The sequence below is a fragment of the Ipomoea nil genome, unplaced genomic scaffold (assembly GCF_001879475.1).
Source record: "Ipomoea nil cultivar Tokyo-kokei standard unplaced genomic scaffold, Asagao_1.1 scaffold2403, whole genome shotgun sequence".
Classification (NCBI taxonomy): domain Eukaryota; kingdom Viridiplantae; phylum Streptophyta; class Magnoliopsida; order Solanales; family Convolvulaceae; genus Ipomoea; species Ipomoea nil.
This window is the reverse complement of record NW_017618831.1, coordinates 1,310,074-1,329,071: the sequence shown is the minus strand read 5'-3', so window position 1 is coordinate 1,329,071 and position 18,998 is coordinate 1,310,074. Positions and strand designations below refer to the sequence as shown.

The 18,998-nt window shown below is 29.5% G+C and overlaps 1 protein-coding gene and 1 long non-coding RNA gene across 2 annotated transcripts in view; both read right to left on the bottom strand.

Annotated features, from left to right (window-relative positions):
* Positions 1–18,998, bottom strand: part of LOC109152249 — a 131,546-nt gene that overhangs the window by 83,964 nt on the left and 28,584 nt on the right. The window contains exon 11 of the mRNA XM_019299836.1: positions 11,479–11,679. Coding sequence (XP_019155381.1) covers positions 11,479–11,679 — 201 coding nt within the window. The remainder of the gene's footprint in view (positions 1–11,478; positions 11,680–18,998) is intronic.
* LOC109152257 lies at positions 1,711–6,135 on the bottom strand. The gene is made up of 3 exons (XR_002049372.1): positions 6,110–6,135; positions 2,066–2,124; positions 1,711–1,738 (listed from the first exon to the last, which is right to left on the bottom strand). It is a non-coding gene; the product is annotated as an uncharacterized LOC109152257 (long non-coding RNA).

Genomic DNA, 18,998 nt, shown 5'->3' with positions numbered 1-18,998 from the left:
GAAAAGATAAATTTGTCTAATTTCTGAAAGAAAAGATGGAGCATATATAGAACAAGTCTAAAGTCTTTGATGGAAAAAAAAAGGCACACCATATATGTATCTAGTCAGATTAGAATAATATACCAGAGTGATCCTGCAAATTTGTAGAGAACCATTCCGCAAAGAAAGACAAACAAGCTTCGATGATTCAAAGTTTTGTGGTAATGAAGTGAAATGATAGAATTCAAATTGAAGCCACCTCAAACTGCTAGGAAGATCATTATCCACGACACGAAAATCATTCTTACGACCACCGTACCAAATATGAGCATCTTCAAAATTTTCATCCCTTTGAAAGTAATTTAAAAGATAAGGCAAATATTCTCCAAAGACCACCAACTAACAAGCCAGCTAATAGTTTTCAAAAAAAAAAAAAAAACAAGCCAGCTAATAGCTTATACACACTCATTTAGAAAATGTTTTGCCCACATGTTGCGTATCTCGTCTATTTCCTTATCGGAATACGCTTTAGTTTCTTGAAATGCCTACAAAAATTTTGAATGAATAATTAGTAATCATTAATAAACTCTAAATTAAACAAAAAGATTTTTTTTTAAATACTTAGTTTCTATCACTTCTTGTGTACCTCATCCAACAAAGTGTTGGCAAAATATTTTCTGCATAGGTCATACATATACCTCATAACATAGTATCCACACTCAGAATTTCCTGGTTGACGAGGACACTACAAAGTGTATATATATAATATTATTAGCGTGATCTAAACAATTAATTAACTAAAAATTTTATGTAATTCTTATTTTTATACCTTAATATTCTTCCAATTGACACTGGATCTTGCTCTTATTCCCCGTTGATTCGTAGAAGTCCGGAATACCCTATAGCGTTAAGCCATTAATGTACATAAACAATTTACTGATTAATAGATATCATACTCGTAACAAACATACTATAAAATACTTATACACACAGAGACAGTTTTACTTACATATTCAACACAGGCTTGATTTCTAGGTCACGATCACATTGCATAGGATCTAAGACATATACCATTCTTGAACTAGTACAAATCACTAGCAACAACCAATGATTTCTGCAATTTATAAACATGTATATTACACTTTTAATTACAAATAATTCAAAATAAGTTATATAAATAAAGAAGAAAAAAAATTTCGTACACTTGATGATACGGTGCTAAAATGAATGTCTTATCTTGAAGTTTGGACATGGTATTACGAAGATATTCCATAACAGCATTGAGATCCATGTCAACATTTGCTTTTGCTATTTGTGTCGGACACATAAACCCGATTGAGCTAACTTCACATTCCTTGCACAACCGATAAAGATACCTAAAAAACATTAAATAAGAAATTCAAAAACACTTCGAAGTTTTAAATTGATAAAATGTGAAAACTTACATTATAAAGACTTGTATTATAGATATATCAAGCTAATTCATTGTGAACAAGTCTTTAATGTCTTCTATCATCACAAAAATGCATTCCATGTTGGTATGGTGGAAGATATTAGCATCTAACTCCACGTCAATGCACTCCATATTGGGAGTCAGTCTTAGCAAATTGTATAGTTGTTTGCAATCGTTCCCTAAACGCTGGAAGGCATCATCATCAACAAACAGAGGTTGTACATTGTTAGCCAATAGCTCACCACTCCCATCATGTTGCTCATTCTTTCCTTTATTTTGGTTTCCTGAATTTATTATTTTATCTTCCTGCAAACACAAATATTTAATTCATATATAGCAACACTTAAAAGGTAATTAAGTAACAAGCTGCATAGGCAAGAAAAATTAAACAAGCTACACAATCACATCAAGTTCACATTTCAAAGTATTCAAATAGCCATTCGTCGAGCACATTAAATATATCGAGCCATCATCGCATAAACACTTAAAATAAAAGTAAGCGAAATTTTTTTGTATAAAGATACCATTTATTGAATATCCATAAACATGTCCAATTCAAATTTCAATCATAAATAATTAACCAAAGGAATATGGGAGATCTTTAAAGGTGAAAGGAACATAAGTACAACGAACCTTATTATCGAGATGAGCCTTCTTTCTTTGCTTATCCTCCTCCTCTTCTTCTTCATTCACTACAAGAAAACAGCAAAATAATTTCTCTTTGCTCATCATTGCACTTTTTATATACCTTTGACTACAATTTTTATTTCCATAAAATAAAATTGAGATGCATTTTTGTAATTTTTACTTCTTTTTCTAACCTCGTTGATCTGATATGATAAAAATGTCACCCTCTTTCCTTTTGTAGAAAGCTACTAGACATTGTAGTAAAAGACATTTTAAAGAATTCGCGTATAATAGCATACTGGAATAGCATTGTCTTCTATATATTAAAATTAAAATTGTTATTCCGTAATTATACATTAGTAACAAGGGCATTATATTTTTGTGTTTTTCTTATTGAATAGGCATAATTAGGAAATGTTAAAGAGTGCCAATGACCTTGTAGTCTAATGGCAGGAAGTGGCTCTCCCTGATGGGAGCTCATGAGAAAGAAAATAGCTATGAACAAATATTACATTATAACAAAGTCAATAGTACTAAAAAAATAAATGTTAAAAGAGCATAAAGTATCTATAATATGGTTCAGAATAATATGGGTACATTGAAGCATGGGTACCTGATGATAATGTATGAGCTTTTCTCTTCTCAGTAGTCTGGACTTTAGGTGCCTCAAATACAGTTTTACAAAGCCTTGCTTCAATAGGCGATTTAGCACTACGTTCTGCCATTGCAGCCTCATGTTCTGTAGGTTGTAATTCATCACTATTTTCTTCAAATTCAACATCATCAAGATTAAATATAACTTTTTAACGTACCTAACTAGTCCTATACTTTGGAGAAATGTTTAACATGTTTGAATTATTTTTTCTCTTGGGCATTGCTTTGTATAAGGCTATCTTCACCCATGCAATCTTCTATCAGTTTTAAAATGTCATGTCACTAAATTTGTAATTATTCTCTATTTATTCACCATCCATACCGTTCTCCCCCCTCTTTCAAAAGTACTCTCACTTTCACATCAACTAAAAAAAAATTATTTTCTTTTAATAATAACTATCATAATAATAATTATGATTATTTAAACATCAGAAAGAGTTAATATTCATTATTACTCAAATAAAAGAACAAAAGTTAGTTACAGTGCATGTGGAAATTATCAAATGCAAAATAATATGGCTATAATTTCACTATTTCAGCACGCACTTGTTTTTAATAAGGTGCAAAAAAAAAAAAAAAATCTTTTTTTTTTTAATAATAGACCATTGGATTTATTCATTATTATTGGTAATTGATATATTTTGAGCATAAAATATATACAATACTCCGTAATAAATGTGTAGTGTTACATAAATTAAAACTTTTAATTGAGATGAAAAACCTTTCAATTTGGTATACCAACAAAAGAATATATCAATGTGTTATTTAACTCATATTTTAATTGAACTGAAATTCATCCTTCAATTATATTAAAGAGTATTACTATAATATACTAATTTAAATTGGAAAAGCTTGGAAGTAGCCTAAAATAAATAAGGAATATGATATAAATTATATTCCATTGTTTAATTCACTAAAAATAAAAAATAGACTTCATGAATTATATATATTATAATGTTTGGTTGGTTTAAATGATAAAACTAGAATAAGTATTAAAATAACATAAATATCCATGTTTTATGTTTTGTATAGTAATAGAGTTAGATAGCTTTTGATTAATAAGATTTTATAAAAAATATTTTGCATCTATTTTAGCTTTGAACTAACTTGTATAATTATATATTCATTTAATTTTATTGAATTTATATCGAGGTTTTTATTTCCCTTATATTTTAATTACAATAGTTAAAACTACAATTATTTTAACAACTTTTTAAAAGATTATAAAAACACAATTGGTTTATGTGATAGTTGTTGCCGATGTTGAGGTGTACTTTTTAAGATAATATATTGTATATTCCAACTAAGCAATGTCAGGTAGAGTCAAATTTATATTTTCAAAGTCGAAATAGTAATACTTAATCAACAAATAATAATAGTTTTGGTTAACTTTACGTAGAGTCGAAAATAAAGGGTTAATGGTACGGTTAATCTTTAAAATGGCTCATGTTATTAACATATTGACTTATTTAACGTGATCCATTTAATTTGTTAAAATTATCACGTCAATTTAATATTAATTATTTTAATATATTATTTACTCTAATAATTAAGATTTATGCATGAATAATATGGCATATTATTTACTCTAATTAAGATTTATGCATGACTTAGGTAGTAATGGTTGATTGTGCATTACAATATTATGTCATATTGGTCCTTGGAAAGGTTAATTGATGAATTTAAATAATTCAAGTATCAAATTGGTTGAAATTGAAAACTATGGACTATAGTAACAGTTAGGAAACAATTGAGGGACCAAAATGGTACCGTGATTAACTCTTTAGAAAATGCTTATTGTAAATTAGTAAAAAAAATATGTGTTTACCAAAATGGTGATTAACTCTTTATCAATATGTGTTTAAGATTAAAAAAATAGTGTAAAACTATTAAATACGGTTATTAAAAAAATGATCAAATAGGTCATCGAACTGCACGCGATAATGTAGTTGTGCACTAACTTTTTAAAAAATGCAATTGAATCCTTAAATTAACCAATTTCGTGCAATTTGTCCAATGATTCAATAAAACCTTTTGCTACTTAGTTACCGAGTGCCATGTAGAAATTTTTTAAAATATATATATTTTAAAATTTTTAAATAAATTAAAATTAAAAATAAAAATAAAAATGAAAAAAAAATGCCATTGGATTTTTGGGTGGTTGATATATTTTGAACATAAAATATACCGAGTATAAAATAATAAATGCGTAGAGTTATATAAGTTAAAACTTTTAATTGAAATGAAACACCTTTCGATTTAATATACAAACAAAAGAATATATTCATGTATTATTATTAAAGAGTATATCTCAGTATTAATATAGTATAGAATAATTAAAATGATAGTGTAAGAATAAGTTACCTGAATCATTATGTTCTGACATTGCAACTTCAACTGCATTACTTTCTTTTGCTTCATACTCTCCAACATCTTCGTCACCATCAAGTGATTCACCCATTTCCTCATCTTCACCTTCTTTTCCTTTGATATATATTCAATTTTTTTTATGAGAAAAAAATTATAGGCACACACACACACGCACATATATATATATATATATATATATATATATATATATATATATATATATATATATATATATATATATATATATATATATATATATATATATATATATATATGACCATGCATTAAAGAAATTAATTAGAAGAAAAATGGTATGGCTTTAATTAATTTATTAAGTATTGGAAATTCTATCTCAAAATCACAGTTGCACCCAAAAAAAAAAAAAAAAAAAAATTGTGTAACCCATTGTTCTATGAGAATTATGGTCTACGTTGAGCTACATCTTGATAGAAAATATTTTGCATCTTTTTTAGTTTTGAAATTAGTAGGTTATGTTTTCTCAAAACATAGAATTATTTTGTATGATATTAACTAGCTGATTATGTTTAAAAGTGTTTGGTAAAATTAACTTTTTGATAAACTGATAAATATGAAAAGACAAAAAAGGACATGTTCATAAAATTTAAATGATGTGATTATTATATTATTTTTATATTTTAAATATTTGAGATATATTTAATTTATAAAAAAAGTTTTGTTTTTATAATATATAGGAGATATATATTAAATTAAAATAAAAGTAAAAAAGTTTTTATTTTTATAATATATAATAGATAATAGATAATAGATATATATTAATTTTTTTTTCTTTCCTTTTGCATAAATCTCTGTTTTTACCAAGATTTTAATTTTAATTGGAAAAGGTAAATGATGTCATTTATTTAAAATAATATCGATAAATATGGAAAAAAAAAAAAAGAAGTTAAACAGCTACAAGCTTATTTTGAAACGCGACAACCTTTACCTTTGGGTACATTGAAAAATAATATGGTTCAGAATAATTTGGGTACATTGAAGTATGGGTACCTGATGATAATGTATGAGCTTTTCTCTTCTCAGTAGTCTGGACTTTAGGTGCCTCAAATACAGTTTTACAAAGCCTTGCTTCAATAGGCGATTTAGCACTATGTTCTGCCATTGCAGCCTCATGTTCTGTAGGTTGTAATTCATCACTATTTTCTTCAAATTCAACATCATCAAGATTAAATATAACTTTTTAACGTACCTAACTAGTCCTATTCTTTTGAGAATTGTTTAACATGTTCGAATTATTTTTTCTCTTGGGCATTGCTTTGTATAAGGCTATCTTCACCCATGCATCTTCTATCAGTTTTAAAATGTCATGTCACTAAATTTATAATTATTCACCATTCATGCAATTTTCTCCCCTCTTTCAAATGTGGTCTCACTTTCACATCAACTAAAAAAATTTATTTTCTTTTAATAATAACTATCATAATAATTATTGTTATTTAAACATCATAAAGAGTTAATATTCATTACTCAAATAAAAGAACAAAAATTAGTGCACGTGGAAATTATCAAATGCAAAATAAGATGGCTATAATTTCACTATTTCAGCACACACTTGTTTTAAATAATGTGCAAAAAAAAATCTTTTTTTATTTTTATTTTTATAATAGACCATTGGATTTATTCATTTATTATTGGTAGTTGATATATTTTGAGCATAAAATATATAAAATACTCCGTAATAAATGTGTAGTGTTACATAAATTACTACGTAAAACTTTAAATTGAGATGAAAAACCTTTCAATTTGGTATACCAACAAAAAAATATATCAATGTGTCATTTAACTCATATTTTAACTGAACTAGAATTCACCCTTCAATTATATTAAAGAGTATTTCTATAATATAGAAAAATTAAAATGATAGTGTAAGAATATAGCACCTGAATCATTATGCTCTGACATTGCAACTTGAACACTATCCTAGAGGACAATAACCATGTGTGGAAGTTGGAAATTTTAGCTAAAACGTCAATTTTAAGTGGCTATTTTGTGGTACAAATACTACACGCTCAAAACGAATAATGGGTAAGTGAGAAATTGATTCTCGAAATAGACTAATTTAAATTGAAAAAGCTTGGAAGTAGCCTAAAATAAATAAGGAATATGATATAAATTATATTCCATTGTTTAAGTAGGGAATAAATTTTCCCGCCTAAGTGTGAATGCATATTAATAGATTTGTTAGATCATTATTTTTTTGTGTAAACCACGAGGTGGTCCGGATCTTTCTCTGACTGTTTAACTTTGTAAGATCATTATTGCAAATGAGATTAGCAATATGAATGCATTTTCTGTCATATTTATTGTCTTAACATTTAAATATTACAATGTATAACTATACTTGCATTTTTAATAAAATTAATTCTGCTTTGTATCATAACATTACAACAATACTTATAAATTTTTGTCCGTGCATCGCACGGGGCAAATACTAGTATCAATATATCATTTAGTTTTTTTATTTTTTTAAATGCTATTATGTAATAATTATTATTTACATCATTTAGTCTTTTTATTTTTAAAAAATGCTATTATGTAATAATTATTATTTACACTTATATTTTGATGTATGCATGAGATATGTGTTTGTATAAAATATTAAAGAGTATATATTCCTAATAACATAATATGGAATAAAGTACCTCTATTATTGTTTTTTGCCACCATTGCATCATCTCCACCTCTATCTTCTGTATGTTGTAATCCGCCATCTTCCTCTACCTCTTCTACATCATCATTCATCAAGATTAAGTATAACTTTTAGAGGCTATGCTAATTATTAGTAAAATGTTTAAGATGTTTCCATTATTTTTTTTCTAGCTCTTTGGATATTACTTTTTGAATAGTGATTTTAAAGCCAAATTGAAATTAAAAGTAGTAGTTAACTGGAAGAAAAATGATATGACTTTATTAAGTATTGAAAATACCGTCTCAAAATCATAAATCATAACAATTGTGTAATTTATTTTATTGTTCTTTGAAAATCACGATTTACTCACTTTCTTGTTATAAGAAAATTAAATTTAAAATTCAAGAAATTAGAAGTAGAAAGGAAAAAAAAAAAAATTGACAATGTCTTGTTATTAATTAGTATTGTCAAAGTGGAGTTTGTCAGATATTTTTGGTTTTGCTGTATGGATAGGTCTTCATACAAAATATTAAGGAATATAAAAATATAGAGTTGATTCCATTTTTAATTTTATTCTAGATTTATACGCATCAACCTACTTTTAGTTTTTAATTTTTTCTAAAAACATCCATTTGGTCTAGTATTATTGTGGCATAACTATTTTTGGTCCTCTCTCAATAAAACCGTTTAAATACAAGGACATTTTGGTCTATTCAAATCTAAGTATTGAGTACTTTTCCTTTTTTGGTTTTAGATTTATATGTGTACGTCATCCCACTTTTAGTTTTTTTTTTTTTTTTTTTTAAAATAATAATAATAATTTAACAACATTTTCTGTGATCATAGCATTATTGTGGCACGACCATTTTTTGTCATCCGTCAACAAATATGTTTATATGACATTAAAAATCACGTTATTAACCACTCAAAATCCTCTTCTTCCTTTTTTTCTTTTTTCTTTTTGGCAATAAAATTGTTATCAATATATAAGTCTAAGTGCAATTGAAAAATCACAAGTCTACTTCATGGCAAACCTTAAGTCTAGTACATAAGTTCATAAAAATTCACAAGACTTGTAGTTTGATTACCAAGAAGAAAAAATGAGGATTTTGAGTGGTTAATAACTTCATTTTTAATGTCATGTAAACATTTTGAGTTGTTAATAACTTTATTTTTAATGTCATTTAAACATATTTATTGACGGATGACCAAAATGATTATGCCACAATAATGTTAGGACCAACATTGATGTTATGAAGAAAAAAAAAAAAGACTAGGAATAAAATGAAGCATATAAATTTATGACCACAAAAAAAAAAAAAAAAAAAAAAAAAGCAAAAGGACATAACACTTACAACTTAATAGACCAAATTGACTTTGTATTTTATGCTAGATAGAGGATAAAAAATTGTCATGACACAATAATACTAGGACCAAACATGAATGTTTTTTTAAAAAAAGAACCCAAAGTGATCGGACACATATAAATCTAAGATAAAAAATGAAATTAACACTAAAAACATATGTGATATAATTTAAAATAATATGTATGATATTATAAAGTTTGGGTAAAGTATACGAGTACCTGGATCTCATTCACTAGAACCGGCCTCCCTGTAGAAAAGCACAAGTACAATGTATAAACATCTTTTTATTTTTAGTAATTAAAAGAACAACAAAAGTTTGTACATTTCTTGAGACATATATAATTCCTTAGCCTAAATAAAATATAAAACTGAAAGAAAGAAAACTGCACAAAAACTAATGAACATAAAAGAGTATATGTGGCATTAAAAATTTAAAAAAAAATCAGAATTTTAAGGAATAAATGATCATTTTCAAGCTCAATATGTTTATTATTATTATTTTTTTTTTTGGGTATATAACAATTCGTAACTCCAATCTGTTGAAGATTTTAAATCTTAAACAAATAATTTAAATAAGCATGCTTGATATGAATTCATTGACCTAAATAAAAGAGAAGTAAAATAAATTGGAAACTTATAACTACTACTGAAGTAACATATGTAGTACAGAGTATTAAAAAGTTCAAGAAAGATGATAAATGGAGGGCAACCGAAATTATTATGTTTACCTTTTATATATCAAACTACAACCCCAATCAGCAGTGGCTTCCAAAATCATAAAGTTCACTTCAAATTTTGAAAAATCATTTGAGCTTACACTATTTATATCAGTATTAGATTCTGCAGGCCACAAACTACTAAATGGTATGTAGACAAAGCATATGTGTCCTCCATTGTTATCATATCCATAAGTTGAATTGGCAATCACACATTCTCTTTTGAGAAATTTATTTCTCTGATCTTTGTGTGACAATTTGGCTATGACTCTGCAATGCTCAACACCATCCTTGTAGAAGTGTGGTCCCCATATATTATATCCGGAAGAGAGGAAATATACAGCAAATCCCGCAAAGTTTTGACAATACCAGAGGAAATTGAGATCAATAGAGATACCATTTGACTGATAGCATTGATATTGAAATAATCTCAAGACATTGGCCTCGGTGTAACGATCCTCATCCTCTCGTACATAGATTGGATAGCTAACACTGAAAGGAGTCTTTCTATGAAACGGAAAATGAATAAATATCTTAGCTAAACAATGCTCCGGCCAGTGATATTGATCATCATGAGAGAATGCAACTGAATGTAATTTTGGGCACTGTGCTAACTCCTTTATGCTTTTTCTAGAGGCAAAATGAAAATCTGCATACAGTTGTCTTGTACTTTGTGGGAGTTTTGGGAGCTCTTTAAGTTTTCCACAATCTCTGATGTCAAGATACTGAAGGTGAGGGAGTTGGCTGAAGCTTTCGGGTAAATCAACAAAGTCGCTCCCCCGTAGATTCAAGTATACTAACGAGATCAAGCATCCAAGATCTGAAGGGAGTCCTTCGTTGGGGATTTTAAAATCAGAGAGCTGTAGCCTTTTTAGTGAGCGCAAACCTGATTCACTGCTAATAAGCACAAATTTGAGAGTTCTCTCTTTCTTGAACTTCCGGTTGCCTCCCCAACACAAGCATTCAAGTGAGCTCAACTGCGTTATTGAAGATGGGAGTTGAAAAATGGCAGTGTGAATTACATGAAGCTCTTTCAACTTTGACAAGTTGCCCAGGTTTTCTGGCAATGACTCTAGTCGGTCACAACATGTAAGCCCAAGAAATTTAAGGCGTTTCAACTCACACAAGGCATTAGAAAGATGGACAAGATTTCCACAATTACTCAAGCGTAACTTGGTGAGTCCACGTAATTTTTGGATCGATGAGGGGAGTTCTTTAATCCAAATGGATTGTAAATTCAGCTCCACTATATCTTGCATAGTTGTCTGGATTTCTGGAAAATTTTGCAATGCTCCACAATATTCAAGTCTGAGAAGCTTAAGAGATAAAACACGAACAAAGCAGGGAAGCTTCTCTAGCTCACGGCAATTGCTTAAATCCAATATCAAAAGCTTCTCAAGATGTCCAATAGATGGGTGAATCTCTTTTAATTTCTCACAACCTGAAAGGTATAATTTTTCCAAATTCGGTAGCATATCAAAATTTGGAGTTTCCAGCAAAGAGCAAGAAGAGCTAAGATTCAAATAGGTAAGTTCATTAAATTCCTGCCAGAGAAGATGGAGAATAAAATAAGTATAAAGCTATTTGATTAAGAAAAAGAATTGATGAACACAAAGTAGTGAGTCGGGTTAGAATCATCTACCATACCTTAGTTATCCTACAATTTTCAAGAGAACTAGAGTGCAGATAAACTCCAGCAAGCTGAGAGGGATTATTATCCATGCCAGAGGAATGAAAGCTTTTCGGTAATGAAGGGAAAGGATAATCTGGGAAATGAAGCCACCTCAAGCTACTTGGAAGATAATCATCCATGACATGGTCAAAATTATTATCTTCTTCAATGGACGATGACCGTTTACCTATGAGTATCTTCAAAGATTTAAAGGCACCCCAAATATTCTTATCATTGTCCAGGTCACATCTGTATGTATAGGGGAATGCCATACATTCTATGTGTTCAGGGTCCTGAAAGAATTGAAGAAATAAAATAGTACACACTTCAATCTTTCTAATGCAATATCAAAAAGAAAGCTTCAAGCTAAGTTAGCTTATTTGTTAGCTAGGAAGGAATATAATTAGACCACAGAGTAATATAATCTAGGAAATAATTAATTAAGAAACCACACAATGATATCATTATTTTAATTAACTAATTTTGGTACATCTTACTATGAAATATATGCCTTACCATTTTTCCGTATAATAATAATACAACATCCTCCAACTCCCATACCATGCTCCTAGGTTTCTCCTCTCTTGCAATATGCCAACCCACATCTCGGATTAGATCGTGCATCCCAATTCTTCTTCTTTCCACAATTGATATCAGAGATCTTTGAATGAGCACAAGCATACTACTAAAGGCTGGATGCAAATCACAACTTTCAAGCACATCTATTACATATTTTACCGTCATGTGTCTGAAAAAACATGCAATATGTAAAAAAAATTTTTGAAGTTTACAATCTAGTTTATCAAAACTTGTCCTAAGCACTCGATGAATATTATCTATTGGGGTGTGAAGGGTGTCAGCGTCATTGAATTTCTCCAATATGCTTTTCCAGTAAATAGCCTCTTGTCCACAAAGATAAGACCCCAACAATTTAAGGGCGAGTGGAAGACCCTTACAATGATACACAATTGATCCACACAGTTCTTCGATTTCAGTTGTAGAAATTTTCTTTTTAAAGGCATACCAACTAAACAATTGAATAGCTTCCTGCTCTTCCAATATATCTACTTGGTATATATACTCTTCATCAACTTCATGAGAACTCAATACTCCAGCATCTCTTGTGGTTATAATCACTCTACTACCCATACCAAACCAATCTCGACGTCCAGCTAATTTCTCTAATTGTTCCACCTTGTTTACGTCATCAAGAACAATCAAAACCTTTTTCCGTCTAAGCCGTCTCCTTATCATCTCCATTCTAGCAAACTCATCACTTATTCCTATCTTCACCTCTAGTATTGCTTCTAGAAGGGACTTTTGCAATTCAATGATTTTATGTCGGCTAATATTGGGAAGAAAATAAGCTCTATCAAATTGGAGTGAAAATTTATTAAAGACCGCCATTGCAGTTGTTGTCTTACCGATACCTCCCATACCCCAAATACCAATAAACCTAGCAGCATCATCATCAGCCGATCTCAACCAGTTACCAATGTCGTTAACTCTAGATTTCAACCCGTCTAAGTTGTTTTCAAAGGCTGACCATGTCTGATTTGATTGATTCAATCGAGCAAATATGTCGGCAGCAACTCCTTGTACACATTTTATATCAAGTCTGAAAAGATTGAACATCAATAATTTTAAAATTTTAGTACTCCAACTTCATATAGCAATATATGACATGGATCGATCAATATAAAATTTCCACAGTTCATCAAAAAAAGTTACACTTGTTTCCTTAATGAATATCTATGGACGTCAATTCACTTAATTGTAACATTATGTTAACTAATTAAGTGAAAAGCAACTTGAATGAGATTGTTCCCATCTCCCCCCCCACCCCCACACCCCAACTTTTTTTTTTTCCTTTTAAATATTATAGTGTTAAATCATTAATTATAGTGTTAAATCATTACACTGTGTGCATATAAATTAAAAATAAAATAAAAAACTAAGCGCACACCAAAAAAAAAAAAAAAAGTATGTATAATTGCATAAAGATGAATCATATGAGAAGAGGAAGTTGAAAGCAAACCTCTTATAGTCTCTCTGCAAATGATGCCCTTTGAGATAGCCTGCTTTTTTCAACACTTCCTTCCATCTTCTTACCTTCTCCTCCTCCTCATCCTTCACAAATTCAACCAATTCCTTGAACGAATCTCCAAAACTTCCTTTCTGTTTCCGGACATCTGAAGGCTCCACGTCGTAAAAAATTGGCACCACAATTTGTTCTTTGAACTTTTCTTGGCATTCCATCATTGTTGCAAGTTCTTCCAAACAGCATTTTGACGATGCATAGCCTTTGGAGAAGACACTGATAAAAAATCTTGAATCTTTAATAGCTTTTAGTCGAGCCAGAGAGATACAGTCTCCTTCCTCCATTTGATCGTAATCCTTGAAGGTGTGAATTCCTTTCAAGTCTAAATAAGTGTAAAGATAATCTACAAAAATCTTGTCAATATCTGAACCTCTAAAATTCAAGAAAACATCGTAAGCCCATTCATGGATTGATTGTGAAGCAGTAACAGAAGAGGTAGAAGCCATCAAGCCATATGGATAGAATTTGGGTTCCCCTAAAACATGCAGGGAACTAATTAGAAGGGAACTAATAAATTCAGCACATACAATATGACTTGTTGTGTAATGAAGGAATTTTGCTTAACAACACTTCACAGCAGAAACGAAAACAAAGTATTATATATTTACAATTTATTTTTTTAACTAGCTCATACTCAGCAATCGGTTGCTATGTACTGGGATCTTCTCCCACCTGATATTATTTCGACATATTTCTAATAAAGCACCACATATATATATTAAAAAAAAAAAAAAAAAAACTAGCTCATACTAAAAAAAAAATAAAGTGAAAATGACACTTTTTCCTCATGAATTATATGTTTATAGCATACTTTCCTTCTGAATTATTAATGTAAGCATATTAGTCCCCTCAAATATTCTAAAAATGGCGATTTTCCCATTATATATTAAATTGATATTTCTACCCTTAGAGTAACATTTTATTTATTGAAAGTTTGAAAGTTTGCGATTACGACACAATAGCAATCAAATTGAAAGTTTGCGATTACGATTCAGATCCGGTTTGGATTTCAGTTTATTAAAATTATGAATAAAAAAAAACATATCATGACCCGTGAACCGGCGGTTCCAGATCCGGTTCGGATTTTGAACCGTCTTTATTTTGATTTTTTTTTTTAAAAAAATCTAAATTCAACAATAAATGTATTTTGTTCAGTTCGGAACATGAACTGACCGTTTTGGTTCGCGATTTTAATAAACTCTAAATATCGGATTTCGATTCTAAATTGTAATTAGAATACTTCAGTTTGGTTGTTATAGTGTCTGTTCGATTTGAACCAAATCGTGGATCATAATTTGTTGGAGAAGAAAAATAAATGAAATATTTATTTTAAAGGTAAATATGTTCATTTAACATTTCAGGGCAAAAAATAGCCACTTGAATAATTTAGAAAGAAAAAGTATTATAAGTATATAACTCAAGGGAAAAAGTATTATTTTTTCAAAAATAAATAAATAATTCAAGGGGATAAACGGACCCTTCACACGCCCCCCACTAGTGCTCATGGGTGCGATTAAGTGACTGTTTGTCTTTAATAACGTAACATTGATGATTGATGTAATGCTAAACCTTTGTGTATATGCATTTAGTGTTAAAAAAAAAAAAAAAAAAAGTGTGTAGTGAGGGACGGAGCCAAAGTGGCAGGGGATAGCTTCCCCCTCACCCCACTCCATCCCACCCATATATAATTTTTGTATGCATATATGTATATATAGTACATGTTTTAGTATTAGTATAAAAAAACTGTTAAATGTTAATAAGAAATGAGTTAGATTAATCGATAAAGCATATGTTTAGCAATTAAATGTCAAGGGTTTGAATCCTTGATATCAATATAGTTTTATAGTTTTTTGACTCATTCCCCTTATGGCTTCAACATTGTCACGTTTTTAATACCTTTTTAAATATTTAATATGACTTCAACACAATCACGTTTTTAATAGATTTTTTAATATATATATATATATATATATATATATATATATATATATATATATATATATATATATATATATATATATATATATATATATATATATATATATATATATATATATATATATAGCTTTGTTTTATATTAATAATGAGATGTGAAATTTATAATGTGTTTTCTATTCAAATTATTGTATCAAATTAATTATGTTTCATATTTTGTTATGAATATTTTTTATAAAATTTCAATGTGTTTTATTTTTCGCACATATCCAACAATATTTACAACTATATTTCTTAGGTATTTTTTTTTAAAAATTATCTCTTTTGTTTTAATGTTTTGCCTTTACTAGAATTTTTTTTTTAAATCTGTCTGTACTCCTTCGCCCCCCTCAATCGAATTTCTGGCTCTATGACTATCAATTCGCTTAGAAATATTCCTAGGCTAGTTTTAGGGTGTGTATCCCAAGAAGTGTTCAATTTTTACATTTCTTTGAACCGTTTTGTCATTATCAGTGATTTAAATCCATAATTATTCTTCAAATTCCTTGCAAATTTGCAGAACTTAGCCATTACTCAACAACGAATAATTATGATAGAAACACCTTTGTGGCCTAATTGCTACAAGGTGATTATTTCTCTAAGCCAAGCCTATAAAATAGAAGCCTTAGGTCCACCCCCTCCCCCCCCCCCCCCCCCCCCACACCATATCTATTAACTCCTCTGAACAGACCATTTCTGATGCTACCATTACTTCCTCCAGTTCTATGACTGTCAATTCGCTTTCTATTGCTCATCACTTTATTAATATTAAGCTTACCCACAAAATTTCTTGTTTTGGGGGGCACTGGCTCATGAGGTTTATTAATGAGACTAACCCATGTCTGCCGACCTTCTTGCCGGTTGTCACCGACAGCGAACCACAACCAAACCCGGCCCATGTCGTGTGGTATTGCCACGACAAAGCATTGATGTCAATGCTGATTTCATCACTCTCCGAAGAAGTCATGCACCTCGTTGTTGGACGAGGTACATCACGGGAGGTTTGGTTGTCCATAGAGCAGTCTCTAGCTTCTTCGTCTCGTGCCTGATCACTTAATCTCATCGGTCAGCTTCAACCCCTTAGCATGGTGACTCCTCTGATTATATTGGTCGTGCACATGTTGTTACGGAAAACCTAGCATTGACATTTCTACCCTTAAAGTAAACATTTTATTTATTTTTAATCTCTAACAAATTATTGCTTAATATGATACAAGTTATATTTATTTTAACTTTTTAGAAATTCACGTTTTTCTGAAAATTGTACGTTTTATTTATTATATCATATATTTACAATGGCATTAACTTCATAGAAATTCACTTTCTTCCTCTGATGTTAAATGGTTTACTAATTGTCAACTACCGTGTAGTGTGATGACATCTCGGTTATCCATCCAAATGGATGGTCATTGGTTCGAACCCCAATGGTAGGGGCTTAGATTCTTTGTGCTAAAGATGTTTAAGAAAGTATAGAACATATACTACATTGTAAAGAATCATGAGTATTTCAAATTAAAAAAAAAATTACTAATTATTATTAAATATAAAAATACATAATTGTGAATATGTATATAATCAACTAGTAGTGGAACCTTATTGAGCAAAGAAATCCAATACTCATGGGTCAACATTATATATATAGAAAACGGATTTTATGTAAGTATTAAAGGATTTTTTAAAAAAATGTTTTCATGTAATTGTAATTTACAGGATTTTGTGTAGTATTAAAGGATGTTTAAAAAAAATGTTTTCGTGTAATTGTAATTTATAATAAGAACATTTTTATCTTTTTCTTTATGGAAAAAGTATATATTAATATAAAATGTTAGAGATAAAGTACAAATAAGTCAATGAACTATTTGAAAAATAGCAATTAAGCCACCGAACTCAAATAACCATCAAATAAGCAATTGAACTAGGGAGAAAAAGATCAATTAACGTTTTTAAAAGTTAACTTCAGGTTTTTGCTGACTGAATTGCCAAATGTTTATTTTATTTACGTTTTTAATTATAATCCACCTACATAGTAATTATAATCAAAATAGTTTTGTCTTAATTGTCTACATCTAATTTATTTATTATTATTATTTTTTAAACAGAAGATTCAATGAAAAAATAATAATAATAATAAATAATTCAATTAATCAAATCTCTACAAGATAAAACTATTTTTATTATAATTATGTTAAAATATATTAGTATGTAAGTGGAATAAAAGAAACGTAAATAAAATAAACATTTGACAATCCAGTCAACAAAAACCTGAGTTAACCTGTTAAAAATGTTAATTGCTCTTTTTTTTTTTTCTAAGTTCAATGGCTTATTTGCTCTTTTTTTCCAAGTTCAATGGTTTATTTGAGGGTTATTTGAATTCGATGGCTTAATTGCTGTTTTCTAAATAGTTCAGTGACTTATTTGTACTTTATCCCAAAATGTTAATGTAGTATGAATATTGAATAATATGAATATTGAATAATATGAATATATGAAGGGGTAATAAAGTAATTGGGAATTTATATTAGAACAATATTTTTACCTGGCTCAGGCGTGGACACAGGGGTCTCTTCGAACAATGGAGCTTCTTCATTACTTTCTTCTGCGATTCATGTGTATATTTAGAGCGCGTTATTTTATTAACTAATATTTATCATTTTAACCTTTTTTATTAACATGAAAATATATAAAATATATACTTTAGTTCAAAGGAATATTTATATATGCATGCATGAATGTGTGTATGCATGGTTGTATATATAAGTGTGTGTGTGTGTGTATAATTACATACCATGCATGCATCCAGGGTGAAATATGATGAGTACGTACCTGATGAATCACCATTATCATGGGAAGTAGCTATAGTTTTGCTCCATAATGCTTCACTTAATGATTCATCATTTTGATATAACAAACCACAACTCCAATCTGTTGAAACATTCGATGCAGGATCCCCAAATGCCACCTCAAATACCAAATAATCACTGGGTATAGCTCTCAATTTATTGTTAAACAGACTAAGAAATGGTATGTAGGCAAAGCATATGATTTGTGTATCCATGAATACATCAACATCTTCATCGCATAGTCTGCCAATCACACAATTTGTTTGGAGAAGTTGTTCATTATCTTTGTGTACCAGCTGGGCTATGACCTCACTGTATCTAAAAGGACGACCGTCTGGGCATGATTTCCATATACTATCATCAGATGAATTGAGAATAAAGCGCACAACAAATCCCACGAAGCTTTGATTATGCCAGGAGGATTTAAGACTAATGGAGATCTTATTTGAACGAAGAGATGAATATTTGAACCGTTTCGTGACATCACTATCGGTTGAATATGCATCACTAGGATAGGTAACAATGAAAGAAGAGTCTCTCATGATTTGAAAAGGCTCATGATGAGCAAACTTCCTAGCTA